The sequence below is a fragment of the Catharus ustulatus genome, chromosome 8 (assembly GCF_009819885.2).
Source record: "Catharus ustulatus isolate bCatUst1 chromosome 8, bCatUst1.pri.v2, whole genome shotgun sequence".
Taxonomy (NCBI): Eukaryota; Metazoa; Chordata; class Aves; order Passeriformes; family Turdidae; genus Catharus; species Catharus ustulatus.
The window spans coordinates 14,075,564-14,096,518 of record NC_046228.1 but is presented as its reverse complement, the minus strand read 5'-3'; the positions used below and the strand labels follow the sequence as shown (position 1 = coordinate 14,096,518).

The 20,955-nt window shown below is 59.5% G+C and overlaps 1 protein-coding gene across 5 annotated transcripts; it reads left to right on the top strand.

Moving 5' to 3' along the window:
- The first annotated feature begins 7,536 nt into the window (after positions 1–7,536).
- CRTAC1 (cartilage acidic protein 1) lies at positions 7,537–20,910 on the top strand. 5 transcript variants are annotated; one of them, XM_033066369.1, is made up of 16 exons: positions 7,537–7,598; positions 11,268–11,464; positions 12,648–12,844; positions 13,786–13,916; positions 14,513–14,669; positions 15,240–15,374; positions 15,660–15,805; positions 15,986–16,122; positions 16,759–16,841; positions 17,339–17,439; positions 17,524–17,692; positions 18,193–18,338; positions 18,471–18,513; positions 18,946–19,089; positions 20,267–20,392; positions 20,690–20,910. In XM_033066369.1, the coding sequence occupies exons 1-16, from the start codon at positions 7,554–7,556 to the stop codon at positions 20,815–20,817; spliced, it is 2,085 nt and encodes a 694-aa protein (XP_032922260.1). In that variant the 5' UTR covers positions 7,537–7,553; the 3' UTR covers positions 20,818–20,910. The 5 variants fall into 5 exon arrangements, with proteins under 5 accessions (XP_032922260.1, XP_032922263.1, XP_032922262.1 ...); XM_033066372.1 differs by lacking the exon at positions 18,471–18,513 and having other exon boundaries at positions 20,690–20,780; XM_033066371.2 differs by lacking the exons at positions 20,267–20,392; positions 20,690–20,910 and adding an exon at positions 19,320–19,959.
- Positions 20,911–20,955: the final 45 nt, after the last annotated feature.

Sequence of the window (20,955 nt, the reverse complement as noted above, 5' to 3'; positions counted from 1 at the left end):
CTGCTGCCTGGTCTGCCTCCAGCATGGCCATTCCCCAGGAACTCAGCCCAGTGCTGGTGGGAAGAGCAGTATCCCGTGGCTCTGCATCAGTGGTCCCAGTACCTCAGTCCAAAATCCCTCTGCCCGTGACGTGCACCCAGTGGGAGTGAATGCCAGGAACCAGCCAGCCGCTCTCTGCTGATAGCTGGGATTGTTCTTGCTTCTGAAGAGTCTTGATCTAAAGCTGCCATGTCTGTGCCTCCCAGGGGACAGCAGAGCAAGCCGGGAGTTGCTGCCTGGCTCTCCGTGTCTGTTTATCTGCAGCTGCATCAGCTGGGGCCGTGGGGAGGCACAGGCTGAAAGGAGCAGTGCGGGAGAGAAAGGAGCTGTCGGCAGCCCCAGATCTGGGACTGATCTCAAGTGAGCTGTGCATCCAGCTCCTGCTTGCACAGCACCGACTGGCTTGAGCCCCAGCCCTTGGGATGGGAAGGACGGCATGAGGCAACCTCAGCTGTCCCTGGCTGGCCTTTTCTCTGTGAGCCCTGGAGCCTCTTCCCAGTCACCAGAGAGCCTGTCAACTCCTGTGACTCCTGGGGCTCTCAGGGAGCTGAGAACTTGCTGGCTCAACATACTCATGGGAGTGTCAGAGGGAGCAGGGATTTTGGCTGCTCCCCCTGGCTCCTTGCTGGGGTTTGAACAGGAGGAATATGGTCCAGGGACAGGGAACCACCTTGTCCACAACCAAGGCTGTTGCATCCAGCAAGTCCCAGCCAGTCCTGGGGACCCTCTGGGTCCACACAAGGGTGCAGAGGGGTCTCTGGTTGTTCTGCTCTACTCCTAAAGGACCAAGACAACCCAAGGAGTTCAGAGAACTGCCACCTGGAACCCCACCAAGCTGTGGGCAGACAGAAAATAAATGAACCGCATTCTGGAGCTGAGCATTGCCTCAAGCACCTTTCTGCACCCTGGTCCCAGGGAGCACAGGTCTGGCCCGTGCTCGTGTAAGTATCCTTCTGATTTATTGCTGCAGAGCAAATGCTTACAGAGTGCTTTTGGCAGAGAAAAGCTCTAGGGAACAGCAAGGGGTATGCAGGAACAGCAGGGGAATTGCCTGTCAGCTCCATTGTGCTGGAGCATCCAGAGCACCCACAGTCCTGGGACTCTCTCCCATGCCTGGCCAGGGAACACTTTCAACCGTGGATAGGGGACTGCAGAGAGCTTGAGGCTGGGGTGGATTAGATCTGCTTTGCATTATTGCACAAAACACCTGGGGACTCAGCAGCTCGTGACAGTGCTGTATAATGCAGGGAAGCAGGCGGTGGTGCGGGCAGACACTGGTGCTGCCGGCGGCTGGCGGGCAGGGAAGTGGTACTAGGAGTGTGGGCTGGCTGTGGCGGGGGGGAGCCAGGTTCTCTTGCTCCTTGTTCTCCTGCACATCGACAATGAATTGGCACAGAAGGCAGTGCTTGTGCTGCAGGAATCAATACTGCTCCGGGAGCAGCCTGGGTGCTCATCCCTGCACTCCCGTGGGAGCCATCCCCCAGCATCTCTCCCACAGCTAGCACTGTAGTCTCCTTCCCGCTACTGCCTTGCTTTCCAGCACTCTGAGCAGGACTGGGCAGCAGTAGGGGGTGACAGCACCAGGGCTGGGGAGCTTGCTCACCTGGACAGCCTGGCTCCTTTTGGAGGTGGGAGGAATATGAAGGAGAAGCTGTGAGGGATCCAGGTTGTACACCAACTCGAGCTGGCTCCCATCGGTGCTGTCACAGCCTGCTCTGTCATGGCCCATTCTGCCACAGTCCCTAGAGGGTACCAGGCCGCTGTGGCTGGCTATAGTAGGCACAGATACTGCCAGAAGGTGATTTCTGCCCAGCGGCATTCAGGGATGTTGCAACCTGAAGCAGCTCCCGATCTCACCCAGCGCTGGCTGTGGCAGAGCTGCTGCATCCACTGCCAGCCCTGCCCCATGGGGAGGAACTCCACTGCTTTTGATAAGCTTTAATTGATTCATCAATGGGATCCACTTGGAGCTGATAAATCTTTCAGGAATCCTGGCAGAGGAGACTGAACTGTGCAGGCTGGGCATTCCCCTGTCTCCTTGCATCTGCATGGCTTCTCTGAAGCAGCTGGCTGCTCCAAGTGCATCTTGCCAGCCCCAGCTGGCTGCAAGCAGCACCCCAGGTTCCCCCTCAGTCTGTTTGCTCTTTCCCAGACAGGGATGCTGCCTGGGAGGGCTGCAACACAGTCTGATGCCTCCACCCTGGGGATATCCCTTGACCAGGGAGTCCCATCCCAATGCTTCTGGGGAGGGGCATCATTGTCCTTGGTTGAGAAGAGCTAATGGTTCCTGGCTCCATCACAGCACCAGCCAGCTCCTTCCTCTGTCTTCCTGTCCCCTCTCCTGGCATGGGACGGGGCAATCCCTGGGTTGGGCACTGCTACTGGTGCATCTCCATGCCAGACATGGCTCTGGGATTCCAGGGGAACAAGTCCAGCTCGTCCCATAGGGCCACGTCCTGCAAGGGGTGGTGGAAGGCTCTCACTCCCCCACCCTGTGTCCCAGCAGGTAGGAGGGAAAGCAGGGACAGGGACTGCGAGGCAGGAGGCAAGCACAGGCGGATCCGATTACAGGCAGCACGGGGCAGAGGGATAGGCAGAGAACAGCAATGCAGCAAAAAGGGCTTTTAGTGATAATAAATAATTAACATTTCTAATGATGTCCCGGCGACAGGAAGAGTCCAATCGGGGACCTGAGGGCACTGTGCACGGTGACAGGAGAGGCTGGGGACCATGCGAGGTCCAGGGAGCCTGTGTAAAGAGAGGGGCTAGGCTGTGAGAGAGCTGCAGGACTGGGGGTCCCAGGGCAGGGGCTGGGCACCCCTAGAGGCCCCCTGGGTGAGCAGTGGCTTGGGTCCAGCATTCACACCCGGCTGCTGCCAAGGACAGAGGAAACCTGTGAGGAAGAGACTGGAAAACTAGATTAACCAAACTTGGGGGTTAACCTGACTTCTGTGATGGTTCTGTAATGCCTTGCCAGGGTTTGCCATGCCCAGCAGGCACCTGAGAGTGCTGGCTGGAGGAGGGGACTGGGGAAGGGTGCTGGGAGGCAAAAGCTCCCAGGGAGCCGCTGGGATGAGTGACAGTCGCCAGGTCGCTGCCAGCCGTGGCACAGAGACCCCCAGGCTGAGAGGTGTCCGGGGGACACGGAAGCAGTGTGATGGTCTGGGGTGCTGGACCAGAGAGAGAGGAGGTCTGTGGGCAAGACGGGAGATCAGACACTGCGGGACAATGACAGAGAAGGGACAGCAGGGTGAAGAGGGATCAAGCAAGCAGCCATCTGAGCACGGGAGTCCATCACTGTGAGCCACCACACAGTGGGCATGCAGTCATGGGAGAGGCAAAAGCAATCCTAGGAGGAACCAGGAAGACATTTCTGGCAGAACTGGGCACTTGCTTTCATGTCAGGCATGGGACCTGTCTGTACTGGAATCAGCTTGGAAGAGGATCAGAGGTATCATGGGGCTGCCAAGGAGGCAGGGCCCGGGAGACCCGTGAAGGGAGGACAGCGATTCATGCCCAGCACAGCGCAGGCTGTGGGGAAACGGAGTGCTCACTATAAATACATCAGCAGGGTAAACGCCAGGGAGGAGGAGAGCTATTTCAGCTAAAAGACAACATTAGCACAGGAACAACTGGGGATAAATTATCCATGAATACATTTACAGTGGAAATTAGACCCTCGGAGCAGGGATGTCCCAGCACAGCTCCTCCAGAGAGAAAAAGCAGTGCCAGGCAAGAGCCAGGATCTGCTTGGCAGCTGAGGGATCCCACAGAGCACTGTGGTGGCAGCATGTGCCCTCTCCTTGTGTTAAAAAGCAGCAGGGGTATATGATGGGATGTATGCACATCACTGCATGCACGTGTGAGTGTAGGGGGGTGTGTGTGCATTGTCTGCAGGCACGTTTGTGTGGCACCCTGAGTGCTCACGCAAGCAGATGGGGTGGCTGCACACAGAGTGTTGTGTGTGTGCATATAGGTGCTTGTGAGTGTGCTGGCAGTGTGTGTGTGTGTGTGCTGTGCACCCACCAGGCTGTGTGCAGGTGTCTGGCCCTCATAGTGCTCTAGAAAGGGGAATGATGGCTCCAGTGAAGTATCCTGGAGTTTAGTGCCTTCAGTCAGCATTCCTGTGCTCACCTGCACCCTGTTTCTATTGCACCATCTGGAATTTGCTGGAGAGGACATTTGTTGGATGAGTGCTCTATGAATTCAGCTGATCCTGGATGGATTCCTATCACTGATCCTGGGTGGATTCCCATCCTGCTCCCAGAGCACTACTGTCCCTGCAACAGCCATGGGGGTCATCTGCACTGCCACTACACAGGCTTATTCTGCTTGGCAGTGCCGGTTAACAGTCCTGTGCCACCCCTCTGCCCATTGCAATGCAAGCAAAGGGCAGACTGCTCCCCACCTTCCTGCTGCCTTCTCCCCAGGGAGAGCCTGGGGTGGCAGATGAGCCACCAGGCAGAGGGTCACCAAGCATTAGGGCTGCTAGCTTTAAGAGGGTCCCCATTCCCTGGGAGCTGGATTAGCATGGATGGGGCCCCTGGAGCAAGGGCCAGGAAAAGCTGAGATATATTAGTCCTGGGGATGGGAAAGGGAGGCCCTAGATGTGCAAAGAGGTGCCTGGTACTCATGCTGTCCCCAGCTCAGCAGAAGAGCCTCCCCCCGCCTTTGTGCAGCCCTCAGTGGAGCGCAGCATCTCCCTTCCCCCCGCAGCGTGTCTGGCTGCTGCTCGCTCTAATTTCCTGTGCATTGTCCCCATCACCGTGCCACCACTCCCTGCACATCCCACCCCCCTCCATGCACCACACTGCCGGGCTCCCTATGCCCCAGCGCCTGCGCCCTACCTCGCTGCTCCACAAATGTCCCTGCAAATGTTCTCATGCATCCCAGCTCATTTCACTGATACTCTGTGCTTCCCTCTGCAGCCCCTTCCAGAGAGCTCTGTCCCACCCCAAGATGTTTGCTTATGTCCCCAATGTGGATGCAACCAGAGGGGTAGAATGGAGACATCTAGGCCAGCACAGAGCCCAGGGACTGGTGCAAGGCTTTTTCTTATGACCATGGCTGCTGTTGTGCCAAGGTGCCTGCTGGCTGTTCCTTCTCCCCCAAAGAAATACCCTAGCCTGTCAAGGTGGCAGCATCCATGGGAGGAGCTCCAAAAGCAGGTATTGGGGAACACCTTGCAGTCCTATGAGTGGAAACCAGCCCGCTGGGTGCCAGTGGCAGTGGCAGGGGGCTGCAGCGTGCAAGGCCCTCTCGGCACGTGTGTGCTGCTGGCACACAGCACGCGTGTGCTCACGGGGTGCCATGGGGTGAGCACATCCCTGCGGACACGGTGCGTGCACCTGCGGAGCCGCGCGTGCGCGCACGGCCCCGTGTGCCCAGCTGTGCCCATCATGCAAACACCGATGCACACGCACGGCTGTGCGGCTGCACGTGCACACTGTGCTGGCACACCACAGCCCTGCCTGCGTGTGCATGCGCTCGTGGCCAGAGCCAAGCCCCGCTGTGCTGGCATGCTGGGTTTAGAGCCCCAGGGAGCCAGTGTGCCCGGTGCCATTCACAGTGTTGGCATGCTTGAGCTGGCTTCCTGCCGGTGTGTGTGTTTTCTGTACCTGCCAGTCACGGGGAGGGCATCAGGAGCCAGCTTGCAGTTTGTACAAATAATTATCCGGGTGGTAACCAAATCTGGGATGAGCGAGCAGCTCAGCAGCAGGGGTGCTCGCCCTGAGCACACACGCACTCGTGCAAGGTGGCAGCCAGGCACTGGGGCTGTGGACACTGTGGCAGGCAGAGCACACCCGCAGCGCTGGAGTGCACGGGTGCACACGAGCACAGCATTGCACATGTGTGGCAGTCACACTGACATCCCAGTCTGGTGGGTTTGCTTGGCATCGTGGCTCACCATGGCAAATGCAGAGAGCAGGTGTGGTTCCTGCCCCACAGCAGTGCCCTATAGCAGGTTTCCTGTGCCTGGATACCAACATTCTGGCTGTGAGGACCCTGCAGCAGGCAGCCACGCAGCAAGCCCGGTGCTCAGCCAGCACCCTGCAAGAGGGAGTCATCAGAAATGAAATAAAGGGGTATTTGATGGCTGTATGGAAGCACCTTTGTGGGAAACAATCACTGTGACAGGAGAGCTCTCAAACCTAGCAGGGAGAGAAGAACCAGGAGCAACAGGCAGAAGCTTTAGCCAGACATGTTCAATGAGAAATAAGGGCTTTAGCAGAGGAGGTGATTAGCCACTTGAAGCAGCCCAAGTGGCATGAGTTTCTGTAGTTCCTGCTGTCTTCCAACGTGTCTCCTGCTGTCTCTCACAGTGGCTGCAGCCCCAGACTCCGTGCTGGGGCACCTGTGAACGTGCTGCACTGGGGTGACCTGGTAGCCTTGTGCCCTGTCAGTGCCGCACTAGGGTGACCTGGTAGTCTTGTGCCCTGTCAGTGCTGTCCCAGTTCCTGCCAGAGCCACTTTGTGCTTCCAGAGACACACAGAGAGCTCTGTGCCCAGCCCTTCAGTAAAACATGTTGGGAAGGGCAGGCTTGCGTAAAAATGCGATCCTGCCTCGGGCATCAGCTGGCTACAAGATTTTGGGCAAGTCAGTGCCTTGTATGACCTAAGATGGGGCCTTTCTTGGAGTTCAGACTGGCTGCCAGGGCACAGCCTCTCCTGGGGTCCCTACAGAGAGACTCACCTACAAAGAGTGGTGACTGTGCAGGGTGATGACACAGGCAGGTGCTGACCCCTCGTTGTGTGGCTTAGATTCATAGAACAATGGGATGGAAGCGATATTAAAGATCATTTAGTTCCAATCCCCCTGCCATGGGCGATGATGCTGCCTACTAGATCAGATCACCCAGGGCGACATCCAGCCTGGCCTTGAATACTTTGTGGGATGGGGCACCCAAAACTTCTCTGAGCAACCTGTTCCTGTGTCTCACCGTTGTCACTGTGAGTAACTTCCTTCTAACATCTAATCTAGATCTCCTCGCTTTTAGTTTAAAACTGTTCTCCCTTGCCCTTCCAAGGAGATAGAGTTGCACCAGCTCCGTTCTCTTTCCTCCTCCTGTGCCCGAGCCCCGCAGGCCGGGTCAGGCCCCCGGCTCTGCTCGGTTCATCACGCCGGCTGCCCTTGCAGGAGTTGGGGAGCCGTGCCCAGCCGTGCCCCGACTGCTCCCCACCCAGCACCCCCGGAGTGACCGCAGCGTGCCGGGACACGCTGCCCGCCGTGGCCGCGCAGCTCTCTCGGCCGTGGCTCCGGCATCCCGGGACCCGGACACCCCGCTCCCCCCGGTGCCCGGGGCGATGCTCCCCGGTGCCCCCCCGCAGCACGGCGGGGCCGGCCCTGGCGGCGGGCGGCCCCACCCCGCGCTCCCCATTGGCAGCGGCGCCCCCGCCCCGCTCGCCGCCGCCGCCGCCGCCCGTTCTTAAGGCGCGGCGCGGCCGGAGCGGCCCCGTCGGGAGCCGGGAGCGGCGCAGCCGGAGGCGGGAGGCGCGGCGAGCGGCGCTGCGGGATGCGCTCCCGCCGCCGTGGGGGCGCCGGGCGGCCCCCCTGGCCCGTGAGTAGCGGTGTGGTTTTGCTGCTCCGCGAAGTTTCCCGGGGACTCCGGGGCGGGGAGGGGCGGCTGTCAACTCCGGCACGGTCACCGGCCCGGGGAGAAGTTGTTGGAGGGCGGAGTGGGACCGTGGGCACGTAGCCTGTCCCCATGGCGTGGAGGAGATGCGGGGTAGTGAGCAGAGAGGGGATGGGAAGAAGGATGGGATGGGGATGGAAGGATGCTGGGTTGGGGAGGACCGTGCTCACGAGGCTGTACAGTGATGGGGGGTGTGTGCTGGGACTGGGGAGCCCTGGCAGGGTCAGCAGGACTGTGGGCAGCGAGGGACAGCCCCTCTTTGTAGCGCCACTTGTGCTTGGTCGTGGCTGAGCCCGTGGAGGAGCGGGAGGCAGTGGGTATAGGGGTGCAGCCTTGTGCCTGCCTGCGTGGGAAGGGGCTCGCTGTGTGCTGGTGGGCCTGAGCCCCCCAAGGACTTGGTGTCCCTTTGGGGTGAGCTCAGAGGCTAAGGTGACTGCTCATCTCCACACTGCATTAGCTGCTGCTGGCTGAGCCCCAGCCTGCCAGGTCCAGCACTGAGGAGTCCTGCATAGGAGGGACAGGCTCACAGCAGCAAGCAGACGTCGCAGCAGGACCCAGGCTCATGGGCTTTGGCTGGAGCAGAGGCACTGCAGGGTCTGGGTTGCTTGGGATTGAGGAGCTGTGGAGGGGCACTGCTGGTACTCTGGGCAACCGAGCTGCTGTGGAAGAGGGGTCTGCTGGGTCTTGGGACATCTCCTGCCTGTCCTCTGCCCTGGCAGGTACAGCTGTGGCAGCTTGGGAATGTTAGGAACGAGAATATGATTTTACTGGAGCATGTGCAGCATGATGCTGTGAGATGCTGTGATGTCACCCTGTTGTCACTGCTTTGGGGTGATTTGGGGTGCATCTTGGGCTGCATGATATCAAGAAATGTGGTAGAGGTGCTGGAGGTGACTGCGGCCCAAAACAGGATGTCGCTGCAGTGGTGGAGCGTGACATCACTGGGGTGCGTGGTGTGGAGGGCAGCAATGTCACGGTGACATGCGGGATGGGGTGGCCGCACAGGGACCTCACACCCACCTTCCCTGTGACGTAGACCAGGGGCTGGGGATGTCCGTGTGTGTACAATGAGGAGACCTGGGCCAGCACAATCGCCTGCCTGTCCCATAGCTCCCTTTCCAGTCCCGTCCCACCTTCCCCACTGGCCACTGTCAGTCGTAACAATGCATGGGCTCAGATAAGCCCTACGTGCTGCATCTCTGCCATGGGGCCAGCACCCTCCCCCTGGGCTGCCTGGCTGCACCCTGCATGGGTGCCTGTGGCATCCTCCCAGTGCCTCTGACCCTGCTTGGCACCTTGGCTTCATGTCACTAGTGATACTGAGGAAGCACCCTGGAGTGACCTTGCTACCAGATGCCACAACACAAGCCAGGATGTGACTCTGCTGGAACAAGATAGACTGAAGTCTGCCCTAGATACTGGCAGCCCCATAGCCTCAAACTTCAAGTGAAGCTTCATGCTGGGACTGTGGTCCTAGCAAAAGGATGCTGGGAATGATGAGACCCTTCTGCATCTGACATGCAGAGCCTGAGTCTCCCTCCCTTCCCCTTCCCAAAAAGGCCTGGTTCTGGGCTGGATATCCCTTCCCCATTGCACCAAGCACCGGAACCACTGGGAAAAGCCTTTTGTCTCCAATCAGGAGCATTGTTTCCCACTGGAAAAGCTCCATCCAACTTGGAGGGATTTCAGCAGCAGCTGGAGGAGGTTGGTGGGGATGGGATACATGGGTAACAGTCCAGGCTCTAGGGAGTGGGAGCTGAAGGGGGGAAAGACAGGGAGCCTGGCCAATGGCCTGGGGACAGCCACCCATCATCTGGCCGTGGCTGGGAGTGAGGCACTGCTCTGCAGGGCCAGAGGCTTACGTGGCAGCCCTGCATCCATATGCCTACAAGGTCAGTGGCTCTCTGCCATGATCACTTTGGTGAGCCAGGAGTGGGGCTCCCCTCTTTCACTGTCGGGCACTGCAGAGTGACACCCAGGCACTATCCCATCCCTGAACAACCCAATGAACCCTGTCCCCATCACATCTTGAATGGGACCCCTGCACCAGGGAAAGAGCCAAGCTCCTGCCCCTCAAGAGCTGCTCCAGACAGTATGGCAGGGTAATGGGCACAAGAAGAGAACAGGAGCAGCACAGGGTAGAGCTGGAGACACACACACATCTACCCTTGAAGCTGTGCCCAAGGTACAGATGGGGTTGGAGAGGAAAGGGGAGCAGACTGGTGCAAAGGAATCCAGGGCTTTGGGTGGTGTGGACAGTGGGGGTAAGGTTTCTTCTGCAGCTGGAGAACAGCCCCTTCCAGCTCAGCCATGTGGGCCTGGAAACTATTTAATTATGGCAGGGCAATCCTGGCCCCCAGAGAACCATGGGACCATTCCCATCCCCAGGGATAGGCAGCAGCAGGCTGTTCTCCACAATCCAGTGGGTCTGCCAGGGTCTAAATCTTGGGCACCTTCCCCTCTCCAAGCTGGGCATATGTGGTACCACACAGCTGCCACAGCTTCCTTGGCTTGTGCTGGAGCCCAACAGCACGGGGATCAGCTGGCAGTGGGGTCATTCGTTCCTGTACAGGGGGACTGTTCCTGGTCAGGGAGGGCAGTCCTGCCTAGGGAGGTGGCACAGTCACATGAAGCACTGTCCCCTTGCGGGTCTGCTGCCCCAACAGCCCCTCCAGTTTACAAGAGCAGACCAGGCTGTTTTTTCTCCCAGCTGGAGCCCAGGCGTGTGGGATCATGCCCATAGCCTGGGGACACAAAGCTTGTTTCTGGATTCTTGACTGCCTGGCCTGAGATGAGGGGTTTCCCTCCCAAGTGCCATCTTGTTCATCACCTGTGCTACAGCCAGGTCAGAGCCAGCTCCAAAATTTCTGCAGCCTTGCCAGCAGTGCTGGCAGACGCTGTCCTCCGCAGTCCAGGTTAAATGAGCCTCTTCTCCGAGTCTCCTGTTCCTCCAGCATCTTCTCATGGCTGCATTGCTGTGCAGAAGCCTTCCCTGGCCAGGCTGGAAGGAGCTCACTCTGCACAGACCCTGGGAGGAACAGTTCCAGCAGGATGGGGAAAATGAGCCATATGGGAGTAACCTCATAAACTATCCCTATGTTCTCCCTGTGAACTTCCCCAACTCTGGAAGACCGGTGGGAGAGAAGAAAAACTCCTCAGGCCAGTGAATGTCTTCTTCCTCTGACCCTGCCAAGGGAGCAGTTATTGACATTTTGACTTACCAGGACCTTGAATGCCAGTGGTACCTTAGGGCAGAGTGAGCTGGGCCTGAGCCTGAGCCCAGCTTTCTCAGCACCCCACAGCCCTCCTGCTGCCTCTGTAGTCCCTCTAATAGGATGGGCTCCCAAAGCTGGGCTGCTGCTCAGCCTCTGCTCACTGGAGTATGATCTTGTCCCGAGGGTGAACAGCATCCAGGACAATCCATGATGGGGATGCCAGAGTGACAGTGCCCAAGGGACAGGTGGTGTGGCGCAGACTGGGGTGCTGTGGCAAGGGGTGGAAAGAGAGCATCTCCCATGCAAGGACAGTGGGCTGGCTTGGGCGTCATGGAGTGGAGTCTCCTCCTGGAGCTGATGGGCTGTAGGTCTCTCCCAGGTGTCCAGGATGCTGGTGTTGTGCCTGCTGTCCCTGGCCTGGCTCAGCGAGGGCTCCCAGCGCAGCGAGCCCATGTTTGCAGCCGTCACCCACCGCCTTCTCCCGCCTGACTACGACAGCAATCCCACACAGCTCAACTATGGCGTGGCTGTCACCGACCTGGATGCCGATGGTGACTTCGAGATTGTGGTGGCAGGGTGAGTGGTGCACCTAATGCCTCAGTGACAGCAGGACTCATGGCCCTGCAGGGACAGGAATTCCTCCCTCCTCTGTGGCCTTGTGGCCAGTTTGGGGGTTGTGCACAAAGATGGGTGGGTTGGGGTCTGCACACACCCACCAGCGAATGTGTGCGTGTATGTTTGCACCTGCACAGGGTGTTGATGCCAGCTGAGTGCCTGTGTAGAACCACGTGAGGACCCCCTTCGGTCCCTTCTCTGTGGGGTGGTGGCAGCTGCCCAGCAGCCAGGGTCCACCCTGCAGCGCACAGCCAGCGTGTCCCCAAGCCGTCTCAGCGCCGCTGACAGGACTCAGCTCTCTCCTGAGATTCAGTTAATTGGCTGGAGGTTTTTTATAGTCCTTTATTGGAGTGGCGGCTGGGAAGGGCTGGCAGAAGCTGAGGAAGCAGGGAGCTGTGTACTGTGCTGCCAGTGCCCGAGTGGGGCTGGACACAGAGCAGCTGCTGCCAGCAGGTCCAACCCTGGTCAGGAAGGACAGGGACCATTGTGTAGGTTCTCTGTGTGTGTGCTGGTGCTGCTGTGAGCTGCTGCTGCAGGGTATCTGTGTACACACCACCATCCTCACTTCCTAAAATGACTTGCACACACAGGTGTGCCCACCTGGAGAGTGTTCTTTACCCTCACAGATCCCATCCAGCTGGATGGAGGCACTATGGTGGCAGGCAGTCAGTCTGGCCCTGCTGCTGCTCTGAGGCAGGAAAACATGGGCAGCACTGGGAGCCCTGGAGGGGTCTGGGCCACCACTCCCTGCCGTGCTGAGTCAAGAAAGCAGCTGGGGTTTTGTAAGCAGTTGTGGTGCCCGTTGTATAACTTGTTTATTGGTGCATCGGGCAGGAGCGGGCAAGAAGCCAGTGGGACACACTGTGCTGAGAGGACTTGCCTTCCATGCTATTTTGCTTGTCCTGAGAAAGCTCTGCAAGCAGGGACCTGCACCCCATCCTGTACTGCTATCTGCCTGGCCCCCCCTGCTTCCCTCGTTTTGCCAGACATGGGATGCCTGACAGGATCCTTGACCTCCATGGACTATGCAGGTCTTTTCAGTGCCCATCATGAGGAAAACCCAATATCACACCCCATGTCCTCACAGAGGCTTTCATCCCGTCCCTAAGCTTTGGAAAGCCAATACCCCTGCTTACACTCGCAGGTACAATGGTCCCAACCTGGTGCTCAAGTATGACAAGGCGCAGGGGCGGCTGGTGAACGTGGCAGAGGACGAGCGGGGCTCCCCGTACTATGCACTGCGGGACCGGCAGGGCAACGCCATCGGTGTGACAGCCTGTGACATCGACGGCGATGGCCGCGAGGAGATCTACTTCCTCAACACCAACAACGCCTTCTCCGGTGAGCCTTGCTGGCCTCCGAGCCCCAGGCACGGGGGGAGCCCCCGGCATGGCTGCCCGCGACCTTCGGCGTGTGAGGGATGTGTGCGGGCTGGAGTTAATTTCTCAGTTGAGTGGCTCCATTGATTGATGGCAGCACGGGTGGGACACTGAGCCCAGCCAGCCACCGAGTCAGCACTTCCAACTGCCCATCGCCCTTTTCATGGCACCCCAAGTGGGACAGAAGATTCCCTTCCACCCCCTCGACTGTCCTGCCACAAGGGACCCTGCACTGTAAATCCCTGCTGTGCCCTGCAGCAGTTGTGCCCTTCGGTCTCATGGTTCTCCTCTGCCTGCTGCACCAAGCCAAGTCTAATCCTGCCCTTCTAGTGCTGTCCCTGCTGCTGGCATGCCTGTCGTGGGAACAAGACTTATGTGCTCCTGGCTGGCTCTGGGAATCCCCAGAGTTCCCAGGCTTGGTGCTCCAGCCCCACTCTGCCCTGTGTCCCTGACCTCCAGGCAGCAGATCTGTCTTCCCAGTGTTCCTAATTACCCAGGCTGGCAGTGGCTGCTGGCACACCTGTCCCTAAATCAGGCTGTGCCATCGGCGCTGTCACAGGCGGTGTAGCTCGCTGACTGTGCCTGCCACTGGATCGATTTCTTTTCTTTTTCTTTTTTTTTTTTTTCATCCTCCAGAGAATGATCTACAGGGCTGTGCCCCGTTGGGACATATTTTAGCTTAATGAGTTGATTCTTCTGTGTGTCTCCCAATGGCCCTTAAGGGTCATGTGGCTCTTGAAGCAGCAGCCCAGCCCTATGTCACTGTAGGGGGCTGCAGGGACAGCAGATATTTGGGATGCTCTGGAAAAAGGGTACCTTTTCCACAACTGCCCTTGCTGCAAAGTACTCTCCTCAGGAGGAGGCGGGGTGCTGGAGCCCACTGACTTGTGCTCCCTTCCCCAGGCATGGCCACCTACACAGACAAGCTCTTCAAGCTCCGCAATGGGCGCTGGGAGGACATCCTGAGTGACGAGGTGAACCGGGACGTGGCCAGCCGCTTTGCCGGGCGCTCCGTGGCCTGCGTGGATCGGACGGTGAGCAGGCAGGGCTCTGCAGACAGGGGTGTCTCTGCCCCCTTCCCACTCCCAGTACTCCTCCTGCAGCCCTGGGGGCCCATTCCCCTTGCCCATCCCATCCTCTGCTCGGGCCAAGGGTGCCCCCCAGCTGCCCATTGGCTAGCAATGCTCCCAGCTGAAGAGACTGTGGATGCCTGTCCACACGGTTGCCACCAGCTGATAAACGTGCCTGTCGAGGTGATTTATGTTCCTGTCACCTGCTCTTTCTTCGTCCTCCTCCTCCAGCGGTTTGTTTCCAAATGATTATCGCTAAATCAGGGCGCAGCTACTGCACGGGACAAAGGGGGCGGTGGAAATGGGGAGGACCTGGCACACTGGGGATGCTGGGAGGGGGGATAACATGCCCCGTGCCAGCACTGTGACCAGAGGGCTCCTGGAGGCACATCCTACTCCTGGGATGCTTTCTGCCGTGGGCTTTGCAGAGCTCTTGCTCAGCACACAGTAGCAGTGCCTGCTCCCACAGAGCAGTAAGAGCATTCACAGCAGGCATCCTGTGGTCCCCGTGGAGATGAGTTTTGGGTGCGTGGGTGCTGAGGCGGTGCTGCCGGCTGCAGGGCTCCGGCAGGTATTCCATCTACATCGCCAACTATGCCAGCGGCAACGTGGGCCCCCATGCCCTGATTGAGATGGATGTGGCTGCCAGTGACCCTGCCCGCGGTGTCGTGGTGCTGGTGGATGTGGCCCCCCAGGCTGGCGTCAGCAAGTACACAGGTACACCCGGCTGCCGTGGCCCTGCGGAGGGCGCGGGGCGCTGCAGGGCATGGCGAGATGAGACCCCGCTGTGGCAGGGCAGTGCAGCCGGAGGACCGTGCCACGCGCTGGGCTGCCTGACTGCCCCATCTAGTGGCAGCCCCACGGCCCTTGGAAGGGACCAGGACCGTGGGATGCGCGCCTGGCGGGACCCCTGTGCCCACCATCACCGAGGCTAATCCCTGCAGAGTTCACAGCATCCAAAGGGCAGGCAGCGGGGTTTGGGAGCGTAGGCGTCAGGGAGAACAAGCCCGCCTGAGCCCCGTGCTGCCCCACCACCGTGGGGACTGCTGCGTGCCCCAGCGGTAAATTGTCACTAATTAGGAGTGTTGTCACCATGGCGATGGCAGTGATTAGGGTTGGAAGTGACACAAACGGCTGCCAGGCGCAATTAGCTTCTGACGAGAGGGATTGAGGGTGGGCAAGAATGGGACACTGGAGGGGGGGTAACACTGGGCAACACTGAGGGAACATGGGGAGCACAAACTCGTGTGGGGCAGCTGTCCCCTCACACCGAGCTACTGTCCCCAGGGGGCCGTGGGGTGGCCGTGGGCCCCATCCTGAGTGACAGTGCCTCTGACATATTCTGCGGTAATGAGAACAGCCCAAATTTCCTCTTCCACAACCGCGGGGACGGGACGTACAGGGACGTGGCAGCTGCTGTGGGTGAGTAGGGGAAGCTGGGGGGATCACACAGATGCTCAGGACAGGGGTGTCTCTGCTTGTCCCTGCATGCACTGGATGTGTGCGGGGCGGGGGGGGGACAGACACCCAGCCCCAGTGACCACTGTGCAGTGGCTGAGATGCATCGGGGCAGCCATCAGCGCAGGGATGTAACCCTGCATGTGGAGGACCTGTCTGGGAACGATGGAGCACATCCTGGGTGGTGTGCTGGGGACAAGGAGGCAGGGAGGGGTTCCCGTCTCCCCCTGTGCCCTTGCGGTTCCCCAGGGCTGGATGACCCCTACCAGCACGGACGCGGTGTGGCGCTGGCTGACTTCAACCGCGACGGCCGAGTGGACATCGTCTACGGCAATTGGAACGGGCCGCACCGCCTCTACCTGCAGAGCGGAGCTCCTGGGCGTGTGCGATTCCGGGTGAGGGCTGGGAGCCGCCCGCACTGATGTCTTTGCCACTGAGCCACCTCGGCCGGGGGGGCTGGCTTCACTCTGAATTGTCCTTGAGCCCCATTTGCCAGCGAGGAGGGGACCCGAGGCATCAAAGCAGGGCCCAGGTGTCCTGCTTCCTGTGCCTATTGCCAGGCTATGCCCACGCAGGACATCGCCACCCCCAAGTTCTCCATGCCGTCCCCAGTCCGCACCGTCATCGCAGCCGACTTCGACAACGACCAGGAGCTGGAGGTTTTCTTCAACAACATCGCTTATCGCGGCTCCTCCGCCAATCGCCTTTTCCGGTAGGAGCCTGGGGGGGCCAGGAGCCTGCACCCTGCTCTGGGATCGAGCAGCCCTCACAGCACAGTCAGGCTCACAGGGCTCCTCTCCAGCAGTGCCACGGCTCAGGCTCAGCTCATAAAAGGCGTCGTGACTGAGCCCTTCCTGGCATCATTACCAGCCACTGTGATCGTGCCTGCAGCAGCCCCTGGGGTCCCCAGCACCACTGATTAGTAGCTGTGTGGAAGCTTGTTCATGGCTCCTGTTAATTGTAGGGGTCAATTCTTCATTACTTCTGTGTAGCACCTCCTTGCCAGGTGTGTAGGGCAGTGGGAACTGTTTGTCTACCCAATGCTTGCACTCATGGGTGGGTAGAGGGCAAGGGTTTTGCCCCTTGGAGATATCTCCAGGTTCCAGAGGGATGCAACAGATGGTGTTGCTACTCTGCAGTTCAGACCCAGAAGCTCTCAGGAATCTCCTGTTGCCCCTTCATGGAGTGGGGATATGCCAACAGGGGGACAGGCACATTCCCCATCCACACTCTATAGCCACCAGGGCTGTCACTCCTACCGTGATTCTGCAGGAGGGGATAGACATGCCCAGGAAGGTTCTGAGGACTGCAGGAGCTGGCTTTAATACCCTGTGTGTGTCCTTGGCAGGCTCATCCGCAGAGAACACTCAGACCCCATCGTGGAAGAACTGAATCCAGGGGATGCACTGGAGCCTGAGGGACGGGGCACGGGTGGGTCCACCCCACTCTGGCACAACACTGCTTGGCACCTTCTATGCCTGAGGATGCTGCACGCCTGGCTGAGTTATTTACCTGCTCTCCACCAGCAGGCTGGAGCTCCCATCACCCAGGAATGGTCCCATGCTTTTTCCCCTCTACCCATGCCCAGCCAACAATGCCATCTCCAGTATCCCAGAGGCACTCTTGAAGGGCCCCTTCCTGGGTATCCACTGCTCAAAGCCGACCTCTGCATTTGGGAGGAGATCAGGCAGCTCCCTGTGACCCACAGCCCTCTAGGTGCTGCCTGTCCCCTCCACTGCCCACGTTGCCAATGCACCTGATTGCAGAAGGCCACCCATACTCCTACATTAGAGTCACCCCATCTTCCCTTTAGTCCCTGCCTGGCTGAGAGTGCTGCTGTTGCCAGTGGAAGGCCACAGCAGCAGCAAGGTCTAGTGCTGGGAGACATGGGGCCAGACCTCAGGCACAGTATGATTCTGTCCTTGCAGGAGGTGCAGTGACAGATTTTGATGGTGATGGGATGCTGGACCTCATCCTATCCCATGGCGAGTCCATGGCACAGCCAATCTCCATCTTCAAGGGCACCCAGGTGAGTCAAGTAGGGACTCCTCACGTTGTACCCATCCCTTCTGTCCCTCCCAGCTCAGTATCTCTGCTCCCTCCTCCCTTGCAGGGCACCAACAACAACTGGCTGCGTGTCATCCCCCGTACCCGCTTCGGGGCCTTTGCACGGGGGGCCAAGGTTGTGCTGTTCACGCGGCGTAGCGGGGCCCACCTGCGCATCATCGACGGTGGCTCCGGCTATCTCTGCGAGATGGAGCCTGTGGCACACTTTGGACTGGGTGAGCTAGGGGGTCGAGGGGCTGCCTCCACCCCCAGCCTTCCCTGGCACTCCCCAGGGCGGGGGCCATATCTGCTGCACCAGTGTCCTGCAGCACAGTAATCATCCATGCCTGCCACCCCAGGTATGGAGGGGTCTGTGCAAGGCTATGGGCAGCCACTGCAGCTGTGCTGCAAGGGACAGCTGCTCCCTTCCCCATCCGCTGCCTGCTGCTGTGCCCAGGCAGTAGGGCTTTCCCTTCCCTTTAACTCTTCCCTGGTGCAGCATGTCCAGCAGCCAAGCCTGCAGGGGTGTCCCTGCCCCACTGCAAGGTCATCCCATTGTCCCCATGTAGGCCCCTCAGAGTACATCCGTGTGCACGGGCTGTCAGCATGAGCACCTGGAGCTGGGCTCAGGGAGCAAGGGAAGACTTTGCCCCTCCCATCCCTACCACCCCACTGGCCTCCTTTCAGCCCCTGCCCACCCTGGAGACCCTCCCTTTGATGGGCTGCCCGCCTGCAGGGCATGACAAAGCCAGCAGCCTGGAGGTGACTTGGCCAGATGGCCGCGTGGTGTCACGAGCTGTGGCGAGCAGTGAGACCAACTCTGTCCTGGAGATCCCCTACCCTCTGGATGTGGAGGAGCCACTCATGCCTGCCCCGCTGGAGGTGAGGGCCAGGTGTGGGTGTCAGTTGTGAGACTTTGGGGACAGAAACAAGGGGCTGGGCTCTGCTGGCTCAGTGGCTGCCCAGGGCTGATTCTTCCCCATGCCAGCAGTCTCTGCTTCTTCCCAAATGCAGTGCGGGCAGGGATTCTCCCAGCACGAGAATGGACGCTGTGTAGGTGAGTGGCTGCTGGAAGCACAGGTGTGCCTGTACCCAGGATGCTGTAGCATAGCCCCATGGGGGACACTCTGAGACTGGGAGGTGGCCGCCTGCCACATGGCTCAGTGCCAGGTACAGCTGCCTGCCTGGCACATGGCCTGGGAATGGGACAGCAGTACAGCTCCAGAGGGGCACCATGGTGTCACAGGGAGCAGCGAGAGCACTGTGCTGGGGCAGGAGGCATGGCTGGCTTTGTGCTGCAGCCATGAGTGATGGAGGGGCAGCAGAGATGCAGCAGGGTGGCTGTGGCGGTGCTGTGAGCCTCCTGGGCAGACGTATGGCTTATGCATGGCTACCACTGGGGTGACCATCCAGTGTATTGGGAGAACTGGAGGGGCTGGAAGCCCCCAGCTCTCTGCCCAGACGTCTCACACTGAGGACCCTCTTGCAGACACAAATGAGTGCACTGAATTCCCCTTCATCTGTCCCCGGGACAAGCCCATCTGCATCAACACCTATGGTGGGTACCGCTGTCGCAGCAACAAGCGCTGCAGCCGGGGCTTTGAGCCAAACGAGGATGGCACAGCTTGCGTGGGTGAGTGATAGCTGGGACATCCTGACCCCATGGCAGCTGGCACCAGCCCCAAAGCACCACCTTGGGATGCTGTTGCACTCCAACAAAGGCCAGGCCACAGCCTGCAACCTGTCCTATAGCAGCTCAGCCACCTCCACCCTGCTTCTGTGTCTGTCTGTGCCTCCCACTGAGCTGCCACTGACTCCCTTTCTTCTTTTTCTCTCTTGTTCCTTCTCTCCTTCTCTGTGCAGCTCAAGTGGCCTTTTTTGGGGGATATCCCTCTGCTGGGAGCTGGCCTGGGGTCCCCCACAGTGCTGTCCTCCCTCTAGTCCTCGGACTCTGCCTTTGTCTCTATGCACTTTAACCCCTGCCCCTAACATGCCAGAGCAGCCTTGGTGGAAGGATGGGCTGGCCTCTGCCTCTCTCTGTTTTTCTGTCCCTGTTGAACCACCCTGGAAGTGCTGTCTGAGACATGCTGGGGTGACCTGCAGTGGGACGGGCACAGACCTGGCTGTCTTGTGCGCCATCTCTGGAAAGCAGCCCTGGGGCAGCCTGGCAGTGCCTCTTCCCCCGCACCCCCCACTGCCCCAGTGCTATTCCTGCCATGCTGGCACCTCCCCGGTGGTCGCTTGCTCCGTCGCCTTGATACTGTACCATGTGCCTGCTGGTTTGGCCTGCGACGTGTGTGCTTTGCCTGCCCCCTCCTCGGTGACGGGAACCACCTCCCCAGCCCTGCCAGAGGAGGGTTTCCCAGCCCTGCAAGGGCAGGATCCTCCTGCTCTGTTTTATAACGTATTGACCCTACTGTTTGGAGTCACACCCTGCTTAGTCCCAAGAGTCTTCCAGCCCCTCTCCTACGGAACCCTCAATAAAATATATCCCATCTATTAACCTGGTCTGCTGAGCTCTGCGGGGCAGGGCTGTGCTTGTGCTTCTGTCCACCCTGCCCTGGGGCTGCATGGGTAAGGGAGCCCAGGAAGGGCAGCACCCCCAGCCTGCCCCAGCTCTTCCTGGCCCAGGGCTGGGAGCTGGCTGGAGAGTGATGGTGGCCCTGGCCCAGCTCTGCACTGGGACTACAGCAAAATGTGCAACTCTGAAGGGGCTGGGCAAGCAGCCCGCCTCCACCCCAACAACAGAGCTGTGCTGCTTTTCCCCCCTGCATACTAAAACCACATACTGCTCTCTTTACCCCCACCAGACATCGACGAGTGTGCTCAGGGCTTGCACAACTGCAGCCAGCTCTGCACCAACACCCCTGGGGCGCACACCTGCCTCTGTCACCCAGGCTTCCGTGCCCTTGATCCGGCTGCCAGGCAGTGCCTGGGTGAGTATCTGCAGTGCGCAGCCACCTGCTGCTGCCTGGTGCAGACATGATCAGGGTGCCCAGTTGTGCTCACAGCCCTAGTCCTGGGGACAGAATGGACAGACTGTGGCTGTGCAGGAGTTGGTGGAGTAAGGACATCTGCCACCCAGCAGCCTTGGGACCAAGCAGTGGCAGGATCACCTGCCTTTGTGTCCCCTGGAGCTGCCCCATTCATGCCCCCTCCATCCCTTGCCCTACCCATGCCAGACACTCTCTGTACCCTTGGCACAGCTCTCACCTTTTCCCCTTCTTTCTCAGACATAGATGAGTGCGAGGCACAACCTGGCCCCTGCGACCATATCTGCCACAACAGCCCTGGCTCCTTCCACTGCCACTGTCACCATGGCTTCTCCCTGGGTGCTGGTGGACGCTGCCAGCCCAATTAGTCTGCTCTGGCACAGCCAGGCATTCCCTGCTAACCCCCAGCACTGTGCCAGTTGCACCCAGTACCAACTGAATAAACCCTTTCCTGCACTGCATTCCTTGTGTGTCCCTTTCCCAGGGCCACATGACTGCTACACAGG